The sequence below is a fragment of the Gekko japonicus genome, unplaced genomic scaffold (genome assembly GCF_001447785.1).
Source record: "Gekko japonicus isolate JY-2015 unplaced genomic scaffold, Gekko_japonicus_V1.1 scaffold2189, whole genome shotgun sequence".
In the NCBI taxonomy this organism is placed as follows: Eukaryota; Metazoa; Chordata; class Lepidosauria; order Squamata; family Gekkonidae; genus Gekko; species Gekko japonicus.
Window position 1 is genome coordinate 40355 of NW_015161468.1, and position 22070 is coordinate 62424.

General features: G+C 52.0%; 1 protein-coding gene across 1 annotated transcript in view; it reads right to left on the reverse strand.

Moving 5' to 3' along the window:
- Positions 1 to 9746: 9746 nt before the first annotated feature.
- Positions 9747 to 22070, reverse strand: part of KCNH6 (potassium channel, voltage gated eag related subfamily H, member 6) — a 126504-nt gene continuing 114180 nt past the window's right edge. Inside the window, exons 12-14 of the mRNA XM_015429128.1 lie at positions 19678 to 19864; positions 11076 to 11262; positions 9747 to 10031 (exon numbers count right to left, since the gene is read on the reverse strand). Coding sequence (XP_015284614.1) covers positions 9747 to 10031; positions 11076 to 11262; positions 19678 to 19864 — 659 coding nt within the window. The remainder of the gene's footprint in view (positions 10032 to 11075; positions 11263 to 19677; positions 19865 to 22070) is intronic.

Here is a 22070-nt window from a genome sequence, read left to right on the forward strand (position 1 = left end):
GTGTTGCCCAATATGCTAATGAGTTCCTGCTGCTGGGTGTGGCCTATTATGCTAATGAGTTCCTGCTGGGCTTTTTCTACAAAAAGAGCCCTGCTCCAAACTGTTAGCTGCCAGAAAGGAGGTGGCTGCGGGAAGGAGCCATTATGCCCCAAGCGCAGGGCCCTCACATCCTCCCTTATGCTCAGCCCCACGCAGAGCCAGGGCTGGCCCCAGCTTATTTTGCACCCTAGGTGAGGAACCCTTCTGGCGACCCCCCCCTCCCGTGCGCCCACCAATTTTCAAAAATAAATGCATTTTAGGAAGAATGAAAAACACAAATAATCAAGAAACTCCCAGAGTATGGGGCCGGGTGCAGTTTGGCGCCCCTAAGGGCTGGCCCACTCTAGGCGATCGCCTAGTGAGTGAGCCAGCCCTGCGCAGAGCGAATTGCAGTAACCCAGTCTAGCAGTCACCAGGGGCATGCGCCACAGGGGCCAGATCTCGCCTGCCCAGGAAAGGCCCCGGCTGGCCAGCCAGTCAAAGCGGGGGAAGGGCACTCCTATCTTCAGCCGCCACCTGCTCGGCCTGGGTCCAAGAACACCTGCGGATGGTGGACTTGTTCCTTCGAGGGGAGGGCCGCCTCATCCAGAACGAGGGGCACCTTAAACCCCAGGCCAGACCTTCTCACCAGCAGGCTCTCCGTCTCGCTGGGACCGAGCTCCGTTTTGTTAGCTCACGTGCCCCCCAAGGCTCCCTCCAGTTCCTCTTCCACCCTCTGCAGCCCTTTCCCACCAGGAACCTCTCTCCCACTGGCCAATGGGTGGGGGTGGGGCTCAGCACCTGACATCTAACAGCTTCTGCCATTTCCCTGCTTGTAATGGGATTTGGGTGGACCCATGTTGGAGGACACAGGCCTGCTTCCCCTTCCCCCGCATATAGTTGAGAAACGCAGTCACCCCACCCATGAAAACCAGAAGGCTGTGGCTGCTAGACAAACCTGAACTGTCTGAAAACATATAAATCTCTTTCTGAAGAAATGCCCTGTACCGCAGAATTTCCATCAAAGTTTACCGCAAATGGGATCTGTACTTCACGGATGCCCAGAGATTAGGTAAAGGTAAAGGTCTCCCTTGCTCGAAAGCCAGTCAAGTCTGACTCTAGGGTTGCGGTGCTCATCTCCGTTTCAAAGCCGAAGAGCCAGCGCTGTCCGAAGACGTTTCCGTGGTCATGCGGCCGGCATGACTAAACACCAAGGCGCACGGAACGCTGTTCCCTTCCCACTGAAGTGGTACCTATTTATCTACTTGCAATTTCTTGCTTTCGAACTGCTAGGTTGGCAGGAGCTGGAACTAGAGACGGGAGCTCACTCTGTCACGTGGCACCCGGGTCTCGAACTGCTGAACTACCGACCTTCCACAGCCTGCAGTTCAGCGTCTTAACCAGGTTACTAGGGACCTTTTACTGGCTAACAGGAGTCCAAGGGGAAAGCGAGGTGGACATGCCTCCGCATCTCCCAGCAGAAGAGCCATCCAGCTGTTTAAATGTGCAGATAACTCAGCCAGAAAGAACAAAGGCGTAGTGAAGGTCACACCCAATGGCCAAGCTGACCTTCCATTGAGAATAGGAAAGGCAGCTGATGTACCATGTAGGAAAGGGAAGCAGGGAAGACTATACAAAGGCCCCTGACCACAAAGAGAGAGTTTTTTTCCTTTTGCTTCTTCCACTGCTGTCCCTTCAGCTGGGACCCGTCACAGAACAGCCCCATCAAAGTGGCCGCCCCAAGCACAAGTTGCTAAACAATGCAAACGAAGCCCCAAACAGAGAGACGGACCAGTCGGGGATGCTTGTGACTCCCGGACAAAGACCGCATGCCTACTTCGACGTCTGCGGGATAAATGGGAACAGCAGGGTCAGAAGATGTGCGGATCTGTCACTCCCCATTTGAACCCTGGCTCGGGTTCTGGCCCGGAGCTACGGTGGGGCGACTGGGGGCTATGCCCCATTCCTTTCGTCCTTAAAGGGATCCTTTAAATGATTTCGAGAAGAAGCGGGGGGGCACGCCCCTCTCCCTCCCCTCCTGCAAGATTTAAAGGGTCCTTCAACTGATTGGTGGGGAGCGCGTGGCCCTCTGAACAGATGGAGGCCCCTTTAAATCTTGCAGGAGGGGGAGGGAGAGGGGCATGTGCCAACCCCCTTCATTACGGAAAATAATGGCAGCCCCACAAAAAAAAATGTTGCCCCCCCAGCCACAGATTGCTGTGTGAATAAACATTGTGGGCCCTTCTGTTCCTTCATGAAACCCAGGGGTCATTTCCTGCGGGAGCGCACAGGAGCGGAGCTCCGGCAGTAAGGAGCCAAGGGCAACAAGCCCCGCCCCCTGCCCCCAGCAGCCCTCAGTTGGGCCACGAGGAGCAAGAAGCAGCCAGGTAAGTTGCAGAGCCCTCCCCCCACCTTCAGTTACAAGCTCTCCCTCCTCTCTAAGGGCAGATCTGTGTGTCCCCCCCCCCAGCTAGCGATCCAAAACAGTCCAGTGGAGCCTGAGCGGTGGGTGTCGCCTTCAGACATACTTCCGGTGAGGTCAGGGGGCGTGGCATATGCAAATAAGTTATGCTAATGAGTTATGCTAATGAGCTCCTGCACCTCTTTTTCTACAAAATGACCCCTGATGAAACCCATTTATAATTCGGAGGCTGCTCATTTGATCTCTGTATCCATTCCACACTCAGTCTGGACACACTCACCAAGGGAAGCCAAGGGGGCAGAGGGCGATCCCTCCCTCCCTGGAGTGTGCACTGAGCCTCTTTCAGGCCCCTCCGTCTCTCGAGGGAAAGCCAAGCAGGGCCATCCATCGCAGAGCAGAGCCTTTGGTTGGCAAAGCGGTAGAGAGTGTTAAAGCACCGGCCCTCTAAGCAGGAGATGCTCGAAGGTGACAGTGACCCAGGGAGAAGAGAGGGAGCTGGGCTGGACAGGGATCCAGGAAGGCTGCAAGCTCTTTCTCATGCGCAGAAGCAGAGCTTGCAAGCACTGTTATGCCACAAGGGCACTTGAAGCTTCTCCTTAAACGGTGGGGAGACTGCAGTGCTACCCTGTGATTGCTAGTGATTTTGTGTTTCTCAGGTCTTTGCGACTGGAGACACCACAGAGGGCAGTGTTGCACCTGGGCCACAACGCAGGGGCAGGGCTTCTGTTCACCCCTATAAGTCAGAACCAGCCTTGGACTGAGGGAAGAGGAATTTCCAGGAACAACCAGGAAGTGAGAATGTGGATTTCATGCAGGCAGGATGAGAGCAGTAAATCCCTTGCACTGTATTTACTTTTAACTATATAAATACTTGCAGGCCTGATGCAACCCCAAGACGCACATATGAGTCTAACAACAGATGTCCAGATGTTTAAACTTCCGCTGTAATCGGCGTAAGCTTTGTGGGTGTATGGACTCCCCCCCCCCCTTGCATTAGCCTGTCAAGCAACATATATCTTAATGATGCTACACAAACAACTACTGTGATGTCAACTCTGCGTGTCCCCCACTGAAGATCAGCAGCTGTCCTCTGGACACGAAAGACTGAAAGTTCATGTGGGGATCTACATAGCAGAGGAACTACATGGGGTTCTATACTTGCACTCTTTGTGCAAACATTGCAAACAGGCTATTAAGAAACAGAAAATACCTTGTTAAAATGATTTCAGCGTGAATTTGCAGGCTCAAAATAAACTTTTTTTTGTGATTTGTCTAAAAATGGATCACTGATGAAAACGATGCTACCAGGCAGGGCTCTTTTTGTAGAAAAAGCCCAGCAGGAACGCATTAGCATAATAGGCCACACCCAACACCAGAAACTCATTAGCATATTAGGCCACACCTCTGACAGCACAGCTCATTAGCCTATGAGGCCGCACCCCCATGTTACCTGAAGTGTGGTCATCCAGCCACACCCGCCTTTTGCTTCTTATTCTGTTGACCTTGTTTGTTGTCCAAACCCAGGGCCTTTTTTTGTACCAGGAACTCCTTTGCATGTCAGGCCACACACCCCTAGTGTAGCCAATCCTAATGAGTCCCTGCTGTTGGGTGTGGCCTGTTATGCTAATGAGTTCCTGCTGGGCGTGGCCAACTTGGGAGCCAGCCGGAACTCCGTTCCTGTGTGCTCCTGCCCCAAAATAGCCCTGCTACCAGGCATAAAGGCTTCCTTCATTTTACGCATTCTCACTTTACCGTTTCTCATTCCAGCCAGGTAGTGAACCTTGAAAAATCTGCATGGAGGCTGCATACGTTTTGTGAGATAAGACGCTTTCCATGATAAAGGCCTGGGAACTTCTTCATCCCTGTTAGGTGAAAAACTCAGTCATTGATCTGAGCACTGCCCAGCAGCACCTTCCAGCCACGCTGCCCCAGGGCTCTCCTGCCCCTTCCCTGCACGGTGAGGCTGCAAGGAGGGCATGGCTCAGCAGGATGGAGGAGTGGACGGCAGGAAAGCTGTGGGTCGGGGGCAGGGAGGCGTGGTTCCTCAATGGCTGTTCTCAGAAGGAGAGAGGCGTGTGGCTGCCCTGCTGGTTTGCCACCTGCTGTTTCCCACACAAGTCGGTCACCCTCAGAGTGTCAAGGGAGTAAATTAGGGTTGCCAGATCCAGGCTGGGAAAGTGTTGCGCACTGGGTTCGACGCGTAGGAACGACAGATGCTCAGTGACGATCAGCTCATAGCTTACTGTACAAAACACAACAACACAACACCGGCCGGAGCGGCCAACGATATACAGTCCCAGGGGCACCCCCACCAGTCCCATTGGAAGGTTTGAACTTCCCACCACAGTTCTGATAGGTGCGAGTTGGAAAGCTCAGGGTCCTAGTCCCTGTTGTCTAAAGGAGCCAAGCGCGGGTTGCACACCGCTGGCGCCTGGTGGCGGTCAGCGGACATAACAGAAACTCCTGGAGATTTGGGGATGGAGCCTGGGAACCTCAGTGGGGTACAATGCCATAGAGCCCACCCCCCAAAGCAGCCATTTTCTCCAGGAGAAGTGATCTCTGTAGGCTGCAGAGGAGCTGTAATTCTGGGGGGTCCCCAGGTCCCACTTGGAGGCTGGCATCCCTCAGAGAGTTTGTAACGTCATCTCCCCTTGCTGTTATTTGGACTGCTCTCCTGGGTTGTTTCGAACTTGCTGGGATGTTTGTCGTCTGGGGAGAGGAGAGGCCCTGCCCTCGTCTGCACCCGGGAGAACCCTTGCTGATCGATCAGAATGAAGCCACCTGGGATTAGGGGACCTCCACTGTAGACTCCACCAAGGCAGTGCAGAAGGACGATGTCAGGGGATGATGGCACGAACCCGCCTTTGGCTAGTGATGCTGCCTTTCAACCAGATGTGGGCAGGCCGTAGCCAGGATTTTGTCATGGGGCCCCCCCGCTGAATAAGTCACGGGGCACTGACATCACAAAAACAAATTAGAAATAAAATCGAAGAACCCCCACGCTCGCCCGCTTGAGCAGGCAGGAGCACCTGGAGCAGGCAGGGCCACTCGCCCATGGAGGCTTCCCTCCCGTGTGGGGGGCCAGAGGGGACGCGGTGGCTGCCAAGCTCGGGTAGGGCGAGGGGCTCCGGTAGTCACAGGGCGAGCGAGCACTCATGCGCCTTGGAACCCAAGCACCGTGGAGCTGGCCTCTGCCGGCGCTCCGGCTGGGCACAGGAAGAGGCAGAGGAGGAGGAGGAAGAGACGCCCCAGTCCAAATCATAGCACACAACTGCCCCAGCCCCGCCAAAAGTTTCTGAGCTGCACTGGGCAGGGCAGGGGGATGCCGTTTGAAGTCTGCTAGCCCCACCTTGCCTCCTGAGTCCTGGCCCACCCGCCTGGTTGCCTCATGCCGCTTCCTGTGGCCACTGTGCTCAGGAAGGGGCAGGGAGGGCCGGGGGGGGGGGGGAGGAAAAACCCACAAGACTCCTGCTGACACTTTTGTGGCGGAAGGCCTCCTGGGCTGCTGCAGGGCTCTGGGATCCCCCCTCCCTCTCCTCCAAGCTGAAACAGAGTGTGTCTCTCAATTCTAAGGGGAGCCCTTGCCACGTGGCCGGAGAGAGAGTGCAGCAGAGCCGCACGAGGGAAACTGACCGGCTGCTTGGGGAAGGGGCGGCAGCAGCGTGTTGGAATTGCAAGTTGCTTACACTTCAGTCATTACAGAGTTAAATGTTGTTTCTTAGGAAACAGGATGTTACGTTACATAATGTATTCAAGGGCGGGAAAGTTTGTGGGAGTTGTTTATCCTCATGAAGTGACCTGTAACCTTTGTATTGGTCAACTAACAGCTTGTTTGTGGAAATGCTTTGATCTAGCATTAATTAGGTGTTAATCGGCGCTTTCGAACAGCTGGGTTGACGGGAGCTGGGACGAGGGCCAGTTGCTCACACTGGCCGCGGTGGGAATCAAACAGCTGTAACAGCTGTTCAAAGATGTTACTGGCAGGCGTTTAACCGCCTGCGCCACCGCTCCCTCATTTGTTGTATTTTGTTTTTATAGTAAAGATATTTTTCTTTTACTAAGTGTGTGCTCTTGTGTTTGCAATACAACCATCGACCCTGAATCAAAGAATCCCAACACGGCGGCAGTGGGGACGCAAGCCGTGCTTCTTCGGGGAGAGGTGGCCGTGCTTGCAGTGGGCCTGGGCTAGATGGAAGTCGGGGGCCTTGGTAGGAAGTTGGGGGGCCGGGCCCCAACATGTTGCAATGTAGCTACGGGCCTGGATGTGGGGAGGCTGCTTGATATCAGGATTATTCCTTTTTAGGGCTGAACAGAGAGGTGGTTGAAGTAGAGCCTGATCTCCGACTGCAGGTCACGCTTGGCCTGTCCGGTGTATTGTCCACATAACCCACCTGCAAGAGCCCCCGCTTCACTTACAGAGGTCTTGGGCCTAGTGTTGAAGAGCAATGGCTTTTCAGAACACTGCCTCATTGGGTCATGCTCACCCCATGGACCCAATGAGAGAGTGCCATCAGTCGTCGTCATCATCATCATCATCATCCGTATTATCAGTAGCACCGTGGATTTGTTTAAGTTGCAAAAAGGCCAAATGGTGGATTGAATTCTTTTCACCAAGCAGGAAGCCGGCAATCTAGTAAGGAGCTGAATTTTGTGCCCATGTCACAGTCTGCTCAAGGTCTTTCTCCTGTAGCGACAATGGTCTCATTTGGATAGTCTTCCCTCAGAGGTTGCTGGATCCAGATGATTTATTGAAGTAAGAACAAAATATGAGGTTGGTTATTCTGTAACTATCTTGGATAAAGGGACTTGAAAATATGTCGTATCAAATGTATCACACGTACTGTCTTTTTTGCCCTTTACTTTTTGCTGGTTTTGACTTTCAGTTCCAACTTTAGCAGGAGTCCCTCTTTCCTATAGTCAGCCACACAGGCGAAGGACTCTTTAAGAACTCATTCAAAACTAACTGAACACTCACTGGCTTAACTCTCCAACTGAACAATTCCAACTGATTTCCAACTGTCTCTCATGACTGACACACCCACACAGATTCACTTCAAAAACCCCTCCCACACTCTGGCATCCACCAATCACAGCACATCTGTCTCTCTCAGTCACTCCAGTCTACTAACCATGCACTCCAACCAAGCATGTTAAGGCACACACCCACTCATAAAACAAGGAATCATTACAGGGCCATTCCCTTGCATGAAGGGTATGCTGGGTGTTATGTACGCGGGCCGCCACGAGGGGTCCGCGGCACAGGCAAGAGCTTGGATCCTAGAACAATGGAAACTTTGGATCCTGGATCCCCCCAGCCCCAACCAATAGCCACTTTGGCGGGACATTCAAACCCTCCAATGGGAATGGGGAGTGCTGGGTGGATATGTATATAGTTGGCCCTGTCGGGCCGTTAGAGTTAGTCTTTGTCTGTGTTAAGTACAATAAATGTGTGCTACAGCATGTCATTGTCTGAGTCCTCCATGCGGCGAACCCAGTACTTTTCAGTGGCGATGAAGGTGGGATCCCGCTGAGCCAGGCCTGGCTCGCATCCCAGCACAGCACCGAGCATCGTTCCAGCCAACGCGCCCAGCATCGCTCTCAAGCAGCACCGCATCGCGCACCGCCTTGAGGAACACCACTCCTTGTTAACGTTTCGCCATGGCCTCTGCTCGGGGAAACTTGGGAGATCTACGATCCAGCCCATCCCGAGCTTTGGGACGCGTGGACCGACCAATTGAATTGCCATCTAGTCTACAATGAAGTATCAGATCCGGGCAAACGACGAGCCTTCTCCTAAGCTCATGTGGAGTGAATACCGTCTGCCTCGCAAAGAGCCTCCTCACACCTTGATCAATCCTCGAGTGCTCGTACGAGATTATCGACACCCTAACGAGCTACGAATGAGTGGGTCAACGGTGGCAAAGTAACCAGGAAGTCTAGTCTGGAGATGCATGCTGTCAGTCACGTGCCTTTCTGGATCAATGGAGGAAACCGGCCTGACAGCTTGGAGATCCCCTGGCGAGGAAAAACTGCGAGGGACGCCTTGCAGCCCTTTGGCATCACCAGCCACCAAGAGCAGACAAGAAGGGTATTTGTAGAGACCAGGCTGCTAAGAGGGCCCAGGAAATCACACATGAAATAGTAACAAATCAGCGTTTCTGCCTTGGACCCCTTTCCGCACCGAAGGCCGACTCTTCTTACTCTATACGCTTCACCCTCGATGCCCAGAGGGAAGAACTAACAGGCCGCAACAGGTGCCAAAATCATCTTTATTAGCAAAGTGTACACTAAAATGCCACAGGAAAAGCCCCCCCACCCCTTTTACTGAGGGTGCAGTCTGTTACTTCAGAGAGCACCACTGCCGCATCTAACTGCGGGGTGACATGGGGACAGTTTGAGAATTTAGCTACAGTCGCTTTATGCGTTACTTTATGGTGAGTGGAACTGTTACAGAGATACTTCCAGGAGGGGAGATCCACAAACAGAAGAAATGGGGCCTCATTTTGTTTGCGTCTTTCTTTCCCCAGGGTTTTAGGAATTCTGTTTATACTAGCTTTGGGTGCACGTACAAAAAGTTATACCCACTTGCAAATGCCTGTATTTTTACATAAAGGCTTAAGCAAAATCTGGGGAGATGCTCATCCAGAAGGAACTGTTATCCCAGGCAAGTGGCTTCTACTGAGATGTAATGTTTTACATCAAAGCCAGATATATCTGGGGCGGGGCGGGGCGGGGGGTAGGGGACGAACACACATCATTTTCCTTTTTCCTCCCTTCTTGCTTCAGAGGAACATACATCTCTACTACCTGTAAAGCCTACCTAAGTAGTATCAGAGAACTTAAACTCCATTTCCTTTGATCAAGAATAAATTTAAGTACTTAGCAGTCTGCACCTCCTTCAGAGGAAATTTCGCCTTTACCATATTAAGGAAGTATTCCCATGTCCTTCCAAGGTCGGAAACCATAGAAATATATGCAGACCCCTGCATCGAGACAGTATGTGGTTAAAAAATGCGAGATCTGTGTGTGCACGTGTGTGAAGAATGTGTGCAAGAAGCCATTCGGTATCTGTGCCATTCTGGGGTGGGGTGGGGGGCTGGGGCAAGAATGTGGCCTGGGTCCTACTGCATGGAGTACCCTTTCTAAGACCAACCATCTTGGAGGCCAATTCCTTTCCAAACGGTCTTCTGCTCAGAGAAAGCAGAAGGTGGGTGCAAGTAATAGCCCTGAGCCATTAGTATTGCCCTTCAAGTCCAACCACTAAAAGCAGCTGATCCAGTTCTCGTGACACGGTTCGTCCAGATTCCTAACTCCCTGGAAGCGATGGGTCAGAGAGGTATCTCTGCATGTCCAAGTGCTCAGAAGGAGCCTCAAGATGCTCAGGGAGCGAAGGGAAACGAGATCCTTGGGACAGTCCCCGGCTGCCTTCCGCCCTCTGATCGGGGTCTAGGGCTGGCAGGGTCTGTGAATAATGCTCCTGTTCTGAGTTGATGGTCATAGTCTCATCGGAAGCCAAAGTCAGGTGTACACCACTTGACAAGGAGTCCCTGGATTTCAGCTGGGCTTTTTCAGTATCTGCATCGCTTGGAGTCTGGTGAGAAAAGGAAAAGAGTCACGTGACTTCTGATCATTGTGGCACGTATCTGCGGCTCAAAAATCTTGAAAGGCTCTGACAATCCCTACTTTTCTTTTAGGGGAAAAACAAGATATTCTAGTCCTCCTGACCACAGAAATCAGAAACAAGATGGTAGCACATATTAAATGAAACAAGGAAGTAATTAAATGGTCAACTTCCACTGTGTTTCTGAAACAAAATCAAGTTTAGCTTGTCTCTCTAAGCACAGATAATTGAAATGGCACTCTCCTTATCATACATGCAACTGTTAGTGAATTGAAAAAGGATAGTGCCCTGAAATGGAGTGGCAAGTCCCCCTTGGAATCAAACAATTCTGAAGTTTTGAATTTATACCAGTACAGACTGACAAGAAACATCCTCCCAGATTTGATTCCTTGCTTGTTTGGAGGGTGGTTGGCCATACGTGATGAAACCGCAGCTATCTACAGATGGAGCAGACCTATTCTCTCTTGCTCCGGATTGCAAGACTAGATCTAATGGGTGGAAATTACAAGGGAGTCGTTACCGGCTAAATATCAGGAGAAACTTCCTAACTGTAAGAGTGGTTGAGCAGTGGAACAGACTGCCTCGGGAGGTGGTGGATGCTCCTTCACTGGACGTTTTCAAGTGGAGGCTGGATGACCATCTTTTGGGTATGTTGTAGGTATGTAGGGCTATCTTTCGGCTATGCTCCTGCAGAGTGCAGGGGGTTGGACCGGATGACCTGCAAGGTCCCTTCCCACTCTAACATTCTATGATTCTGTGATTCTATGATGATGAAGCGGCATCCACATACTTGGAGCTCCGAGCGGGAGGGTCCTCCCTGTAGCAAAGGGCTCCATCAGGGGAGGGGGGGTCAGGACTCCTTTCTGCCTGGAGCACCTGAGAATCCACCGCTCTTGGGCTTCACTTGCCCTTTGCTGCACCTTCCACACCCAGACAGTGTGCTGCTCAGCTTCTCAGGCCCTCACTCGCTTTCCTGGCCAGCTGCTGAGTGCCAGAGACCCACGCCTGTCTCACCTGCTCAGTGGGAGTCAGCGCCTCTTCTTCCAGGGGTGGGGCGGGCTCCATGCCCCTCAGGCTGATGCTGTACAGCGACAAGTTGGAGGAGGGAAAGATGGGGCTGTACGCCGGGGGCACTTGGGACAGTTGTCGCTGCAGGAGTTGCAGGATGAGGTTTATGTCAGAAGCCATCCTGGACTCCACCCTACGGGAGAGATCATCATGGTCTTAGCTGGGTTGGCTGCAAGCAGGCTGCACCCCAAGAGGCCCTGGAGTGAGCCTCAGAAAAGCACCGTTCTTGGGAAGCAGCAGCAGCAGCAGCAGCCCCACCCCCACCCCAGTCAGGCAATGCTGGACCCTTAATCCCCCACACTAGCCCCTGAATACAGAGCTTGTATTTGCCACAGGGATGAAGGCATCCAGGTTTTCTGGAGGCCTGGCCAGCTCTGGCGGGGGTCAGTTCCATGCCAGAAAAAAGTGCAGGGGGAAAGGCCATGCCCCGGCATCTTAATCTTGCTGCCTGCCCTAAAGGCAGCCCAGCTCTGCACACCAAGGCAGGCCTCAGCCTAAGCAGCAGCATGAGTCTGCGTCACACCAGCCGCTCACTTTCCACGGCTTGCGTCTTCATTTCTGTCTCGGACAACTTGACCAGGACCTTGAGCCACTTCCTGCTCACAGAGGAAGTATCTACTTGAATAAATAGTGTCTGTGGAGAGGGAACCCTACGACAGTAACTTGCTTACTCCACACAGCAAAAAAACAATAATCCCCATGCTCATTTCTGTGAATGAAAAGAGCAGCCCAGAGAAATGCATGAACCTGACCCCAGGGATGAAATCAGGAAGAAGAAGAAGAGATTGGATTTATACCCCGCCCTTCACTACCCAAAGGAGTCTCAGAGCGGCTTACAAACTCCTTTCCCTTCCCCTCCCCACAACAGACACCCTGTGAGGTAGGTGGGGCTGAGTGACAGAAACTGCTCTTTTTCAAGGACAGCTCTTATCTTATCTATGGCTTGCCCAAGGTCATCCAGCAGGTGCAAGTGGAGGAGTGGGGAATCAAACCTGGTTCTCCCAGATTAGCGCCCGCGCACTTAACCACTGCACCAAACTGGCTCTCTGCCAGAAAACAAGTTAGCCTAGAAATGGGGGAACCAGAGGCGTGTGCGTGTGGAGAGAATAACTTACAGAGCTCTCAGTGGGAACAGCTGTCCACATTAGCCATGGCAAACAGGCAACAAGCTGCTGTTGCTACGAGAAGCCAGGGCTATGTGGAGTAGTAGGGGGAAAGGGTGGGACCTGGGAAACAACAGGAAACAACAGTATAAAAACAATTTGACAACACAAACATAAAAGCAGCATAGTTCCAGCATGTGAAGAAATGCCTTTTTTCTTTGGAGGTTAGAAATGAGCAAAACCTTAGCTTTGAGTTCCCCCCCCCTCTGGGCAGAGAACGAGCTTGGGGGCGGGGGGAAGAGAAGTCAGTTCAATTGCTTTCCAGACTTACCTCAGCCCAAATTTATACAAATGCTAATAGGTCTAGAGAATGGGATGGTCAAGCTGCCCCCCCAAGCAAGAAACAGATTTGGAGGTGTTAAATACTAGAGAGACTTCAGGAAGGAAATTCAGGAAAACTCAGGAAAACCTTCTCTGACCTAGTTAGTGGGTGGGGAGAAGAGAGGTGATAAAACTCCTGGAAGCAAGGAGGAAGGCCTCTTGTGCTGAGTCCATCCGACCAGACAGAACTCTTAACTGAGGTCTGGAGGAGGCGGCCATTAACCATGGGCTGGCCTGAAGAGCTGGAGGAAGCTTCAAGGTAATGGGATTTCTGTAGAGATCTATAACTTCCTCAGCTAAGGAGCCTGTCCTATATTTTAACATCTGATAGGGCATGTATAGAGAGAGGGACAGAGGAATTGTGTTTCACCCATTTCTTTCGAATCCCTTGCTCAGTCTGGTGCTGTGCTAAAAGTATGTTTGTGAACATTTTCCCTTTAATAAATATTTTATAACTTTTGATGCTGGTGGTGGTTCTCTGTACCACATAGACTTCCACTGTCTTGGTCACGCTATTTTTAAAGGAGCATCAGGGGAAGGCAGGCAGTTGGCAAGCGGCTATTCCTCCAGGGGTGCACAAGGTAGTAAACTGTCCCTGTGGTGACCAGGCACTGGGCAGCGGGAGATACAGAGGCCAGGCCTCAGAACTTGAAAGGGAAGCGAGGAGTCCTGACCCTCCCAGCGGGCAATTCCGTACAAAGGTCAGGTGGTGGCAGTGGTTACCTGAGAGAGAAAGAAAAGCCTCTCCAGGTGTTGGGGAAACCTTGGAGGGTAGGGTGGAACAGGGCCTGCAGGCCAGAGCAGGCCCGTTCCGGCGCACAGCACATTAGAAACAAAAACTGAAAACAACTTTTGCCCTGGCGAGCAGGCAGTCCCGCCTTGCCCAGGCTCTGGCTGCCCCCCAAAGCTCTGTGGAACAGCTCTATCATTGCAGGAAGCCAGGAGGGTGTGATCCCCCTCCAGGCCCGTAGCTAGCATGGAGCCCCTGGGGCCTGCCCCCCCACAATTTTACCCTGGGGCCTGCCCCCCCACGATTTTAATGGGCCCCCTCCCCAATCCTTGCTCCCCTCCCTCCACCCAGCCCCCTAACCCCCAGAGAGAGGGGGGGCGCCGCCACCTTTGCCGGCTCCCACTCATTCCCTCATCCGCCTCCCCTTCTCCTCCTCAGCCCATCAGCCCTCCCAGCCAGGCCTGTCCGGGTCCGTCTGCCTGCTTTGCCAGGGAGGTCAGAACCGTGAGGAGCGAGTGTTGCAGGCCAGCCGGCAGGCAGAAGAGTCGTCGTGCTTGGGGTTCGGGCTCGCCAGGCGTGAGAAGCGATCCAACATTTCTCCAGGACCAACGCCTCCCTCCCCCACCCCCGTTCTGTTTCTGGATCACTCCTCAAGTTGTTTATTTATTTTTTAAAAAAATGAACTGGAGGGGGGTGCGCAATTGGAACCAAGCAGAAAGTTCTTTTCCCGTGGCTAGAAAGCAGTTCGCCTTGGAGGGTGCGGGGTTTAGGCAGAAAAGGGAGGGGCGGCTATTCAATCACATTTCTCCTCCCCGCATCTCAAATCAGTGAGCAAAGACTTTTCTTGCTAAAGAAAAGAAAAAAAAGCGAGGAGCTCCCCTCCATCAGATTCAATATTAGAACGGGTTTCCTTTCCTTGGTAAAGAGCTTTTAAAAAGGGGGGGGATTGGAACCAAGCAGAAAGTTCTTCTCCCGTGGCTAGAAAGCAGTTCGCCTTGGAGGGTGTGGGGTTTAGTCAGAGTTGTGCCACAGTGGAATCAGCCGCCTGGGGAGGTGGGGAGCTCCCCCTTCTCCCTGGCAGTCTTTAAGCAGCGGCTGGACAAACACTTGTCAGGGATGCTCCAGGCTGGTCCTGCATTGGGCAGGGGGTTGGACTAGATGGCCTGGATGGCCCCTTCCCATTCCGTGTGATTCTATGAGAGGCAGAACTTCAGGCGTGAGGGGCTGCAGGTCATGGGCCTGACTTACGGCATCCTAGCAAGCAGACTGAGGTCTACACTCTGCCACTTGTGTACGCTCAACGAAGCAATCCGAAGGATCTATGGGAGCAGATGAGTGCTGGATCCATGTTCTTGCGGCACCCTTTGGCCTCTTGCCTTCTCCAGCTTCAGTGCATGTGTGCGCGTGCGTGGACGCGCATGTGCACTTGGAATAGCTGTCCATTGAGCAGCCGAGAGCACCATTCACCCTTCTGAATCCATTCAGATGGGTTTAGAAGGGTGTAAAACGGCAGCTTAGGGCTGCCAGGCTTCCCGCTGTGGTGGGAGGTCTTCTTCTGGCAGTCCTCAGTTCTCATCGCTGCTTGGAGCAACAGTGGGAGAAAACAACAACAACAACAAAAGGAACAGCGACTGCACAGATGTCACAAGGGGCTTTCGCACATCCTCAGTTTCCTCACTTGTAAGTTCCTGTTCCTTGGGGGGGGGGGGTTTCTGTTCCACACGTGTTTTCCTCCTTCTAGTTGTTGATTCAATATTACATTGGCTTATGTGCAGCATTTCTTCCTGCAGATTTAAACTGCAGGTTTTTATGCTGGACACAAACCCATATAACTTCAACCACTTCGGCCACTTGAGGGAGCAAAATATGTGTGGAATAGACCCCCCAGAGAAACAGGAACTTACAAGTGAGGAAAATAAGAATGCAGAAAAGCCCTACATTATATCCAGAGAAAACCCAAACATGACATAAGGTAGCTCTAGGGATCACCCCAAACCGTATGGTTTTACCATAGCATTTCCAGGGATTCCTAGAGCTACCCTATGTGGGCTCAAATTCTCTTCTTTCACAAGAACTTTTTCCCAGTGAACTTTTAGGGTCACACAGATGCCTTCCATAAAGGTGTAGTTGTGTCTTCTTTTGTCGCTTGATTGTTGGAAGTGTCTCTGTTCCCTCTGCCGTGTGCATGGTCTGCATTCACACACCTTCCCCACACCACTCACGGCTGACACTGCTCCACCCCACCCGACTCCTGCTCATGTCAGTGCAGAAGGGTTGACCTTATGACAATCTTGCCTCCACGCCTCCTCCTAGCCAGCAGCTGAGCCATGGCTGAGTTTTTAAAAAGCCCCATTAAAGGGCTAAAGGGGAGGGGTTGCCATTCTGAAGGCAGCGCTAAGCTCCGCCCCGCCTCTTGATTGGCTGCAGGCAGCGCTTTCACGTGGAGGCCCTGCCTGCAGCCAGTGTGCAGGTTCCCCTTCCAGTCAAAGCAAAGCAGAAAACTGTGCAACATTGTGAAGGAGCTCCCATGAAGGGCGTGCCACTTGGGAAACAAACCCCGGTATGCAAACAGCCTTAGATCCTCATACTTATAGATGAGGTATACAAAAAATAATGGTTATAATTTCAAAGGATTCTTACTTCCCAAAATCATGCTTTTTAGCAGGGGTCATTTCCTGCAGGAGCGCACAGGAGCGGAGCTCCGGCAGTAAAGTGCCCAGGGGGCGGGCACATGCAACAAGCCCCGCCCCCTGCTCCCAGCAGCCCCAGGCCACGAGAAGCAAGAAGCAGCCAGGTAAGTTGCAGTGGGTGTTGCCTTCTGACACACTTCCGGTGATGTCAGGGGGTGTGGCATATGCAAATAAGTTATGCTATTGAGTTATGCTAATGAGCTCCTGCACCTCTTTTTCTACGAAATGACCCCTGCGTTTTTAGCAACATGTGAGGGATTCAAGTTGTAAGAGCCAATTATTCATATTTTTGGCATTTCCTCTGCCTCTACTAGAAGGCAGCTTTCATTTTGAGAAAGGTAAGTTTGCAGCCCTTCTTGTGGCCGTTATAAGGGGGGAAAGGCACAGCCTGCGCTTTTCTCTGCAACAAAAAAGGGCTAGAGGCCTACTTTTTAAAAAAGTGAGATCTGGGAACTAGTGCACTGTTGCAGCAGGTCGTCCTAATGTTACAACAATCTATATATCCCCATTTTCAGAAAAAATAAAAGACTGAAAAATCCCTTTGGGGTGGGTGTGGGTGGGAAGTTGTGTCCACAAAGGCGGGGGCAAGGGAAATGGAGGTAATGTGGGCAGCGTCTGCAAAAACGCATTCCTTCCCATCCACACCGTGTCCAAAGATGCTTTGACTGCAGTCTTCCCAAAGAGATCACACCAAACAGGTTTTGGGGAAGACTGGAGAAAAGCCAAGGAAAACACAGAAGCGGGACGAACAGCTAACGTCTTGTGGATGCTCCCCAATGCAGAGTTGCTGTAAGCAAGCCAAGGCACAGCACGACACCCAGGTGGAAACCGCCTGGGATGGCTCTGAAATTTCCTGCCTGGGCCGCTGGAAAGAAAAGGTAGAACGTGCACAGGCCACAGATTTTTTAGGCACCAGTTGCCCTGCCTCTAGGTAGGACCTGGGCTAGATAAATCTATTTTGTGCGGTAAAAGGTAAAGGTTCCCTTGCTCGAAAGCCAGTCGAGTCCGACTCTAGGGTTGCGGTGCTCATCTCCGTTTCAAAGCCGAAGAGCCAGTGCTGTCCGAAGATGTTTCCGTGGTCATGTGGCCGGCATGACTAAACGCCAAGGCGCACGGAATGCTGTTCCCTTCCCACCGAAGTGGTACCTATTTATCTACTTGCAATTTCTTGCTTTCGAACTGCTAGGTGGGCAGGAGCTGGAACTAGAGACGGGAGCTCACTCCGTCTTGCGGCACACTCAGGTCTCGAACTGCTGAACTACCGACCTTCCGCAGCCTGCAGTTCAGCGTCTTAACCCCTTGAGCCACCGCAGCTCCAATTTTGTGCGGTAGGGAGCATTATAAAATTCAGAGCTATGAGAACTGTTTTTGAAGGAGGCGGTTACTAGGCCTCTGCTGCAAAACCCCCTTCGCTGGCTAGGCATGAGGCAGCCAATTGCAGGAGAGTTTCCACTTGACTGGCAGAGCAGCCCCAGAGTGTCCCGAGTGACACATCTGTCCTTGACCCACGTCAGTCTGGTGTCAGGCCCGGGCTTGGTGCCGAGGCGGCTTCAGCTGCACTGGCAGAGATCTTCGCTTGAAGCTGGACTTGGACAGTCTCCCCTGTTGATACTGTCGGGCCTCTCAGCCACCTCTGACCGCTCCACTCTTATCCGCAGGCAGGCTTGAGCATGGAGTTGGCATTAAGGGCACAGCCCTTCGGTGATCTCGCTCTTTTCTGTCTGACCGGACACAAAGAGCCTCCCCCAGATGTGCAGAATCAACCGGGTGGAATTCATCTCGTGGGGTACCGCGGGGTTCTGTTCTCTCACCCACACTCTGTCCCAGATAAATATGAGGCCACTGACTGAGACTGTCCGGAGCTTTGGGGTCCGGTGTCTTCAACATGCAGGTGACACCCAGCTCTGCCTTTCATTCACCGAAGCCTCCAGATGTGTCCGCCTTGATTCCGAGGCGGTGCTTCGAGGCTGCGGTCGGGTGGCTACGGTAGAAAGAACTGAGGCCGAATCCAGACCAGACCAAGGCAGTTCTGGCCGGGAAGGCTGATGTTCCAGGGGGACTGGACCCCCCCCTCAATGGACGGACGGACGGATGCTGCCTTTTCCAGGGAAGGTCAAGAGCCCGGGGCTACTCGTGGACCCCACCTTGCGTTCTGAAGAGCAGGCTGGCAAGGTGCTCAGGAGTGCCTCCCACTGGTTGCACCCGACTCACCCGCTTCCTCCCTGGCCACACGGATCCACGCCTCTGCGGCAGCCCGACTGCTGCCAGGGGCCAGCTAAAGGGAACAGGCCTTGCCCCTTCGGAAACAGCTATGCTCTAAAGCGCTTCGAGGCCTGGAACCCATCTATCTGAAGGATGGTCTCCATCCACGTGTCCCTGTACACCAACTAGGGATGTCAGGCAGCCCTCGGCTGGCTATCCTGCCCCTTAGGGGGGCCTGGCTGGGACCAACCAGATCCCAAGCCTTTTCCATCGTGGCTCCGTGGGGGGGGGGCTCCCTGAGGAGGTGAGCCCCCCCTTGAAGATCTTCAGGAGGCGCTGCCAGGCCTTTGGAGGGGGGTCTGAATGGCAGAGGCCTCTTTTAATTTATTTTATTTTTATTTATTTTGGGATTTATATCCCGCCCTACCCAGCCGTTCAGGGCGGCTAACAAGTGGCAATGCCAAATTTAAAATTTAAAACTGTAAAACAATATTAAAGGTAAAGGGAAAGGTTCCCTTGCTCGAAAGCCAGTCGGTTCCGACTCTAGGGTTGCGGTGCTCATCTCCGTTTCAAAGCCAAAGAGCCAGCGCTGTCCGAAGACGTTTCCGTGGTCATGTGGCCGGCATGACTAAACACCAAGGCGCACGGAACGCTGTGACCTTCCCACCGAAGTGGTACCTGTTTATCTACTTGCAATTTCTTGCTTTCGAACTGCTGGGTTGGCAGGAGCTGGAACTAGAGACAGGAGCTCACTCTGTCATGCGGCACCCTGGGTCTTGAACTGCTGAACTACTGATCTTCCACAGCCTGCAGTTCAGCATCTTAACCACTTGAGCCACCGCAGCTCAATATTACAACAATATTACATATATAATATTACATATAAACAATATTACATACATAATAAAATCGGTGCTCTAATAATCTACATAAAATCACCAAGATGCGCAACATTCCACATTGACAGCCGACTTTTTAAATGGCATGAGCACCAGGAATGATCTTCTCCCCATCTCTGCTGGGCGACATCTACCCCCCCCCCAGTAATGGGGTAGATGGATGATGAAATCTCAGTGGTGGAACAGTGGCGGCGGCAGCTCCTACTCAAAGGCCTAGCGGAAGAGCTCCATCTTGCAGGCCCTGCGGAACTGTACAAGGTCCCGCAGGGCCCAGATCTCCTCCAGGAGCTCGTTCCACCAGGTAGGAGCCGCTACCGAAAACGCCCTGGCCTTAGTTTGGGCAAACTTCACACTTCGGGGGCCTGGGACTTTAAGGGAAGAGTGGGGGACAGATTTGGTGTTTGCTTCCTCATTTTGGTCTCTAACTGAAAATGTTTTTAACTATTATGATAACCAACCTTGCGCCACCAGGGAAGGGGGGGATATAAATTTCAATGAACAAGTAAACAACACCCTCCCCGCCCTCCCAGGAGAAGGCGTCACCTGCTGAGCTGGGCCTGCAAGCACTCCAGTTTGGATTCCACCTGCTGCGGCCGCCGGTCATCGGGGCTTGAGCAGACGTCCAGTGGGCTGTGGACCAGAGACATGTGCCGGAGAGGTTCCGGGAAGTGCTGAGGCCTCTTGTCTTCCCAGAAAGTGAACAGATTGGAGACATCCAACGGTGTTTGAGCTGCAGAGGGGGGAAGTGGAAGACAGTTCGTGGTCAAGACCTGAGGTGGGTCTTATTGTTGCACTGATGATGATATAATTTCCTCTTGTGAAGCAGGAAAGGCTTTCACTTGGCTGGGGCCAATCTTTTCCTGCTTAAAACCCCCCCCAGTGCCACGAGTGCACACTGCCACCAGCGATACCAAAGGGAGCAAGGCGGTCTGATCTGAGCATGCTCATGGTGAGGAGCCAAGGGCCATGCTTGGTAGCTCCCCCCAGAAATGGGTCACCAATAGGAAGGGACATCATTGTGGACAGAGTGCAATAATGTTGGGACGCTTTTGCTGGGCTGCTCAGTTCTCTCCAGATGACCAAGGAAGGGAGGGGCTGGCTAACTACCTAGGCAGAGAGCCAGCAGCCATCCTGGCCACGTAGCCATTCTTCCTGCTGCAAAAGCAAAGGTAACGGAACATTAGAGCGACCTAAAGACATCCCCTCCCATAGAAAAGGTACTGCCACCACTGCCTTTTCCCACACTTTATCCAGCTCTACAATGTCCTTTTTGAGATTTGGTGACCAGAACTGCACACAGTACTCCAAATGAAGCCTCACTGTAGATCTACACGAGAATCACAATGTTGACCATCCTATATATATATATATATATAATTCCCTTATGTATTGGCCATTTCCAGCCCTCCCATTAGCTGTGCAGTGCACTCCATCAGCCATTGCTCCAGGTTGGGAAATTCATGGAGGTTTTATGGTGGAGTCTATGGAATCCAGAGTTTGGGGAGGGGAGAGGCCTCAGCCGAATGGAATACCATCGTGTCCACCCTCCAAAGCAGTTATTTTCTCTGGGAAAGACCTAGGTTCTTGCTGTGGAAGCTGAGTGGGTGATTTCAGACCAGTCACAGACTTTCAGCCTAACCTACCTAACAGGGTTGTTGTGCAGATCAAAAGGATGAGAGGAGAATGATGTAAGCTGCTTTGGTCCCCACTGCAGAGACTGTACTTTTCCTCCTGAAAAACCAGTGTTGCCAATCCCCAGGTGAGGGCTGGAGATCACTCAGAATTACAACTGCTCTCCAGATGGCAGAGATCAGTTTCCCTGGTGGACTCTTTGTCCTTATTTTATTTATTTATTTATACCCTGCTGAGGTGCCCCCCCCCTATGACAGCGAGTATGACGTAGCAGTTAGCACTCCAGAGCAGGGTCTGCCAACCCCAGGTTCTTCCTGTGGAAGCTATTTGGGTGATTTCAGACCACTCACAGACTTTCAGCATAACATACCTCACAGGGTTGTTGTGCAGATCAAAAATGGGGAGAGGAGAATGATGTGAGCTGCTTTGGTCCCCATTGTGGAAAAAGACTGTACTTTTCCTAGGTAGAGGCTACAGGGAGGGGGGATGAGATGGAAACCTGAAGTCAGAGGGGCAGATAATGGCACATTCATGGTTGGCTGGGAAGCAGATAGGGTTGCCAACTCCAGGTTAGGAAATTCCTGGAGATTTGAGGGGTGGAGCCTGGAGAGGGTGGGGTTTGAGGGGTGGGACCTCAGACAGGTATAATGCTATAGACTCCACCCTCCAAACCAGCCATTTCCTCCTGGGAAACCATTGTTCCCAATCTCCAGGTGAAGGCTGGAGATCACTCAGAATTACAACTGCTCTTCAGATGGCAGAGATAAGTTCCCCTGGAGAAAATGGTGGATTCTGTCTCATTATACTCTGCTGAGGTGACCACAGCAAATTGACACCCAGAGCTATATTCCTAGTTTCACATAATTCCTTTCCTACTACTCTCCAGCAGAGTTTGCCTTTTTCACATGGCAGCATACTTAGTCAATATTTTCATCAAGCTATCTACTACAGCCCTAAGATCTCTTTCCCACTCAGCCACTGGCAGTTCAGACCAAGTTTACTTTTTTTTGTTTCTATGTCATTAATCGAACAAAGGATCTGTGATATACGCTACCAACACATATATGTTGCAGCATGTAGACTTTGTTCAACTTTAACCTTGGATCTAAACTTTCCCATACCAAAGAACTTCACTAGCTATTTAAAAATCTTAAGTGCAGCAAACAATGACAGCGTTTAGATAAGCATGCTTTAATGTTTTGCCATCACCTATCCTTGAGGGTCATTACAAAACAATCCCTTCAAGTTGGTCAGTTGTGTCCTTGTGGGGCTCAGGTAAAAGACACAGCAGCTCATGGAGTAAG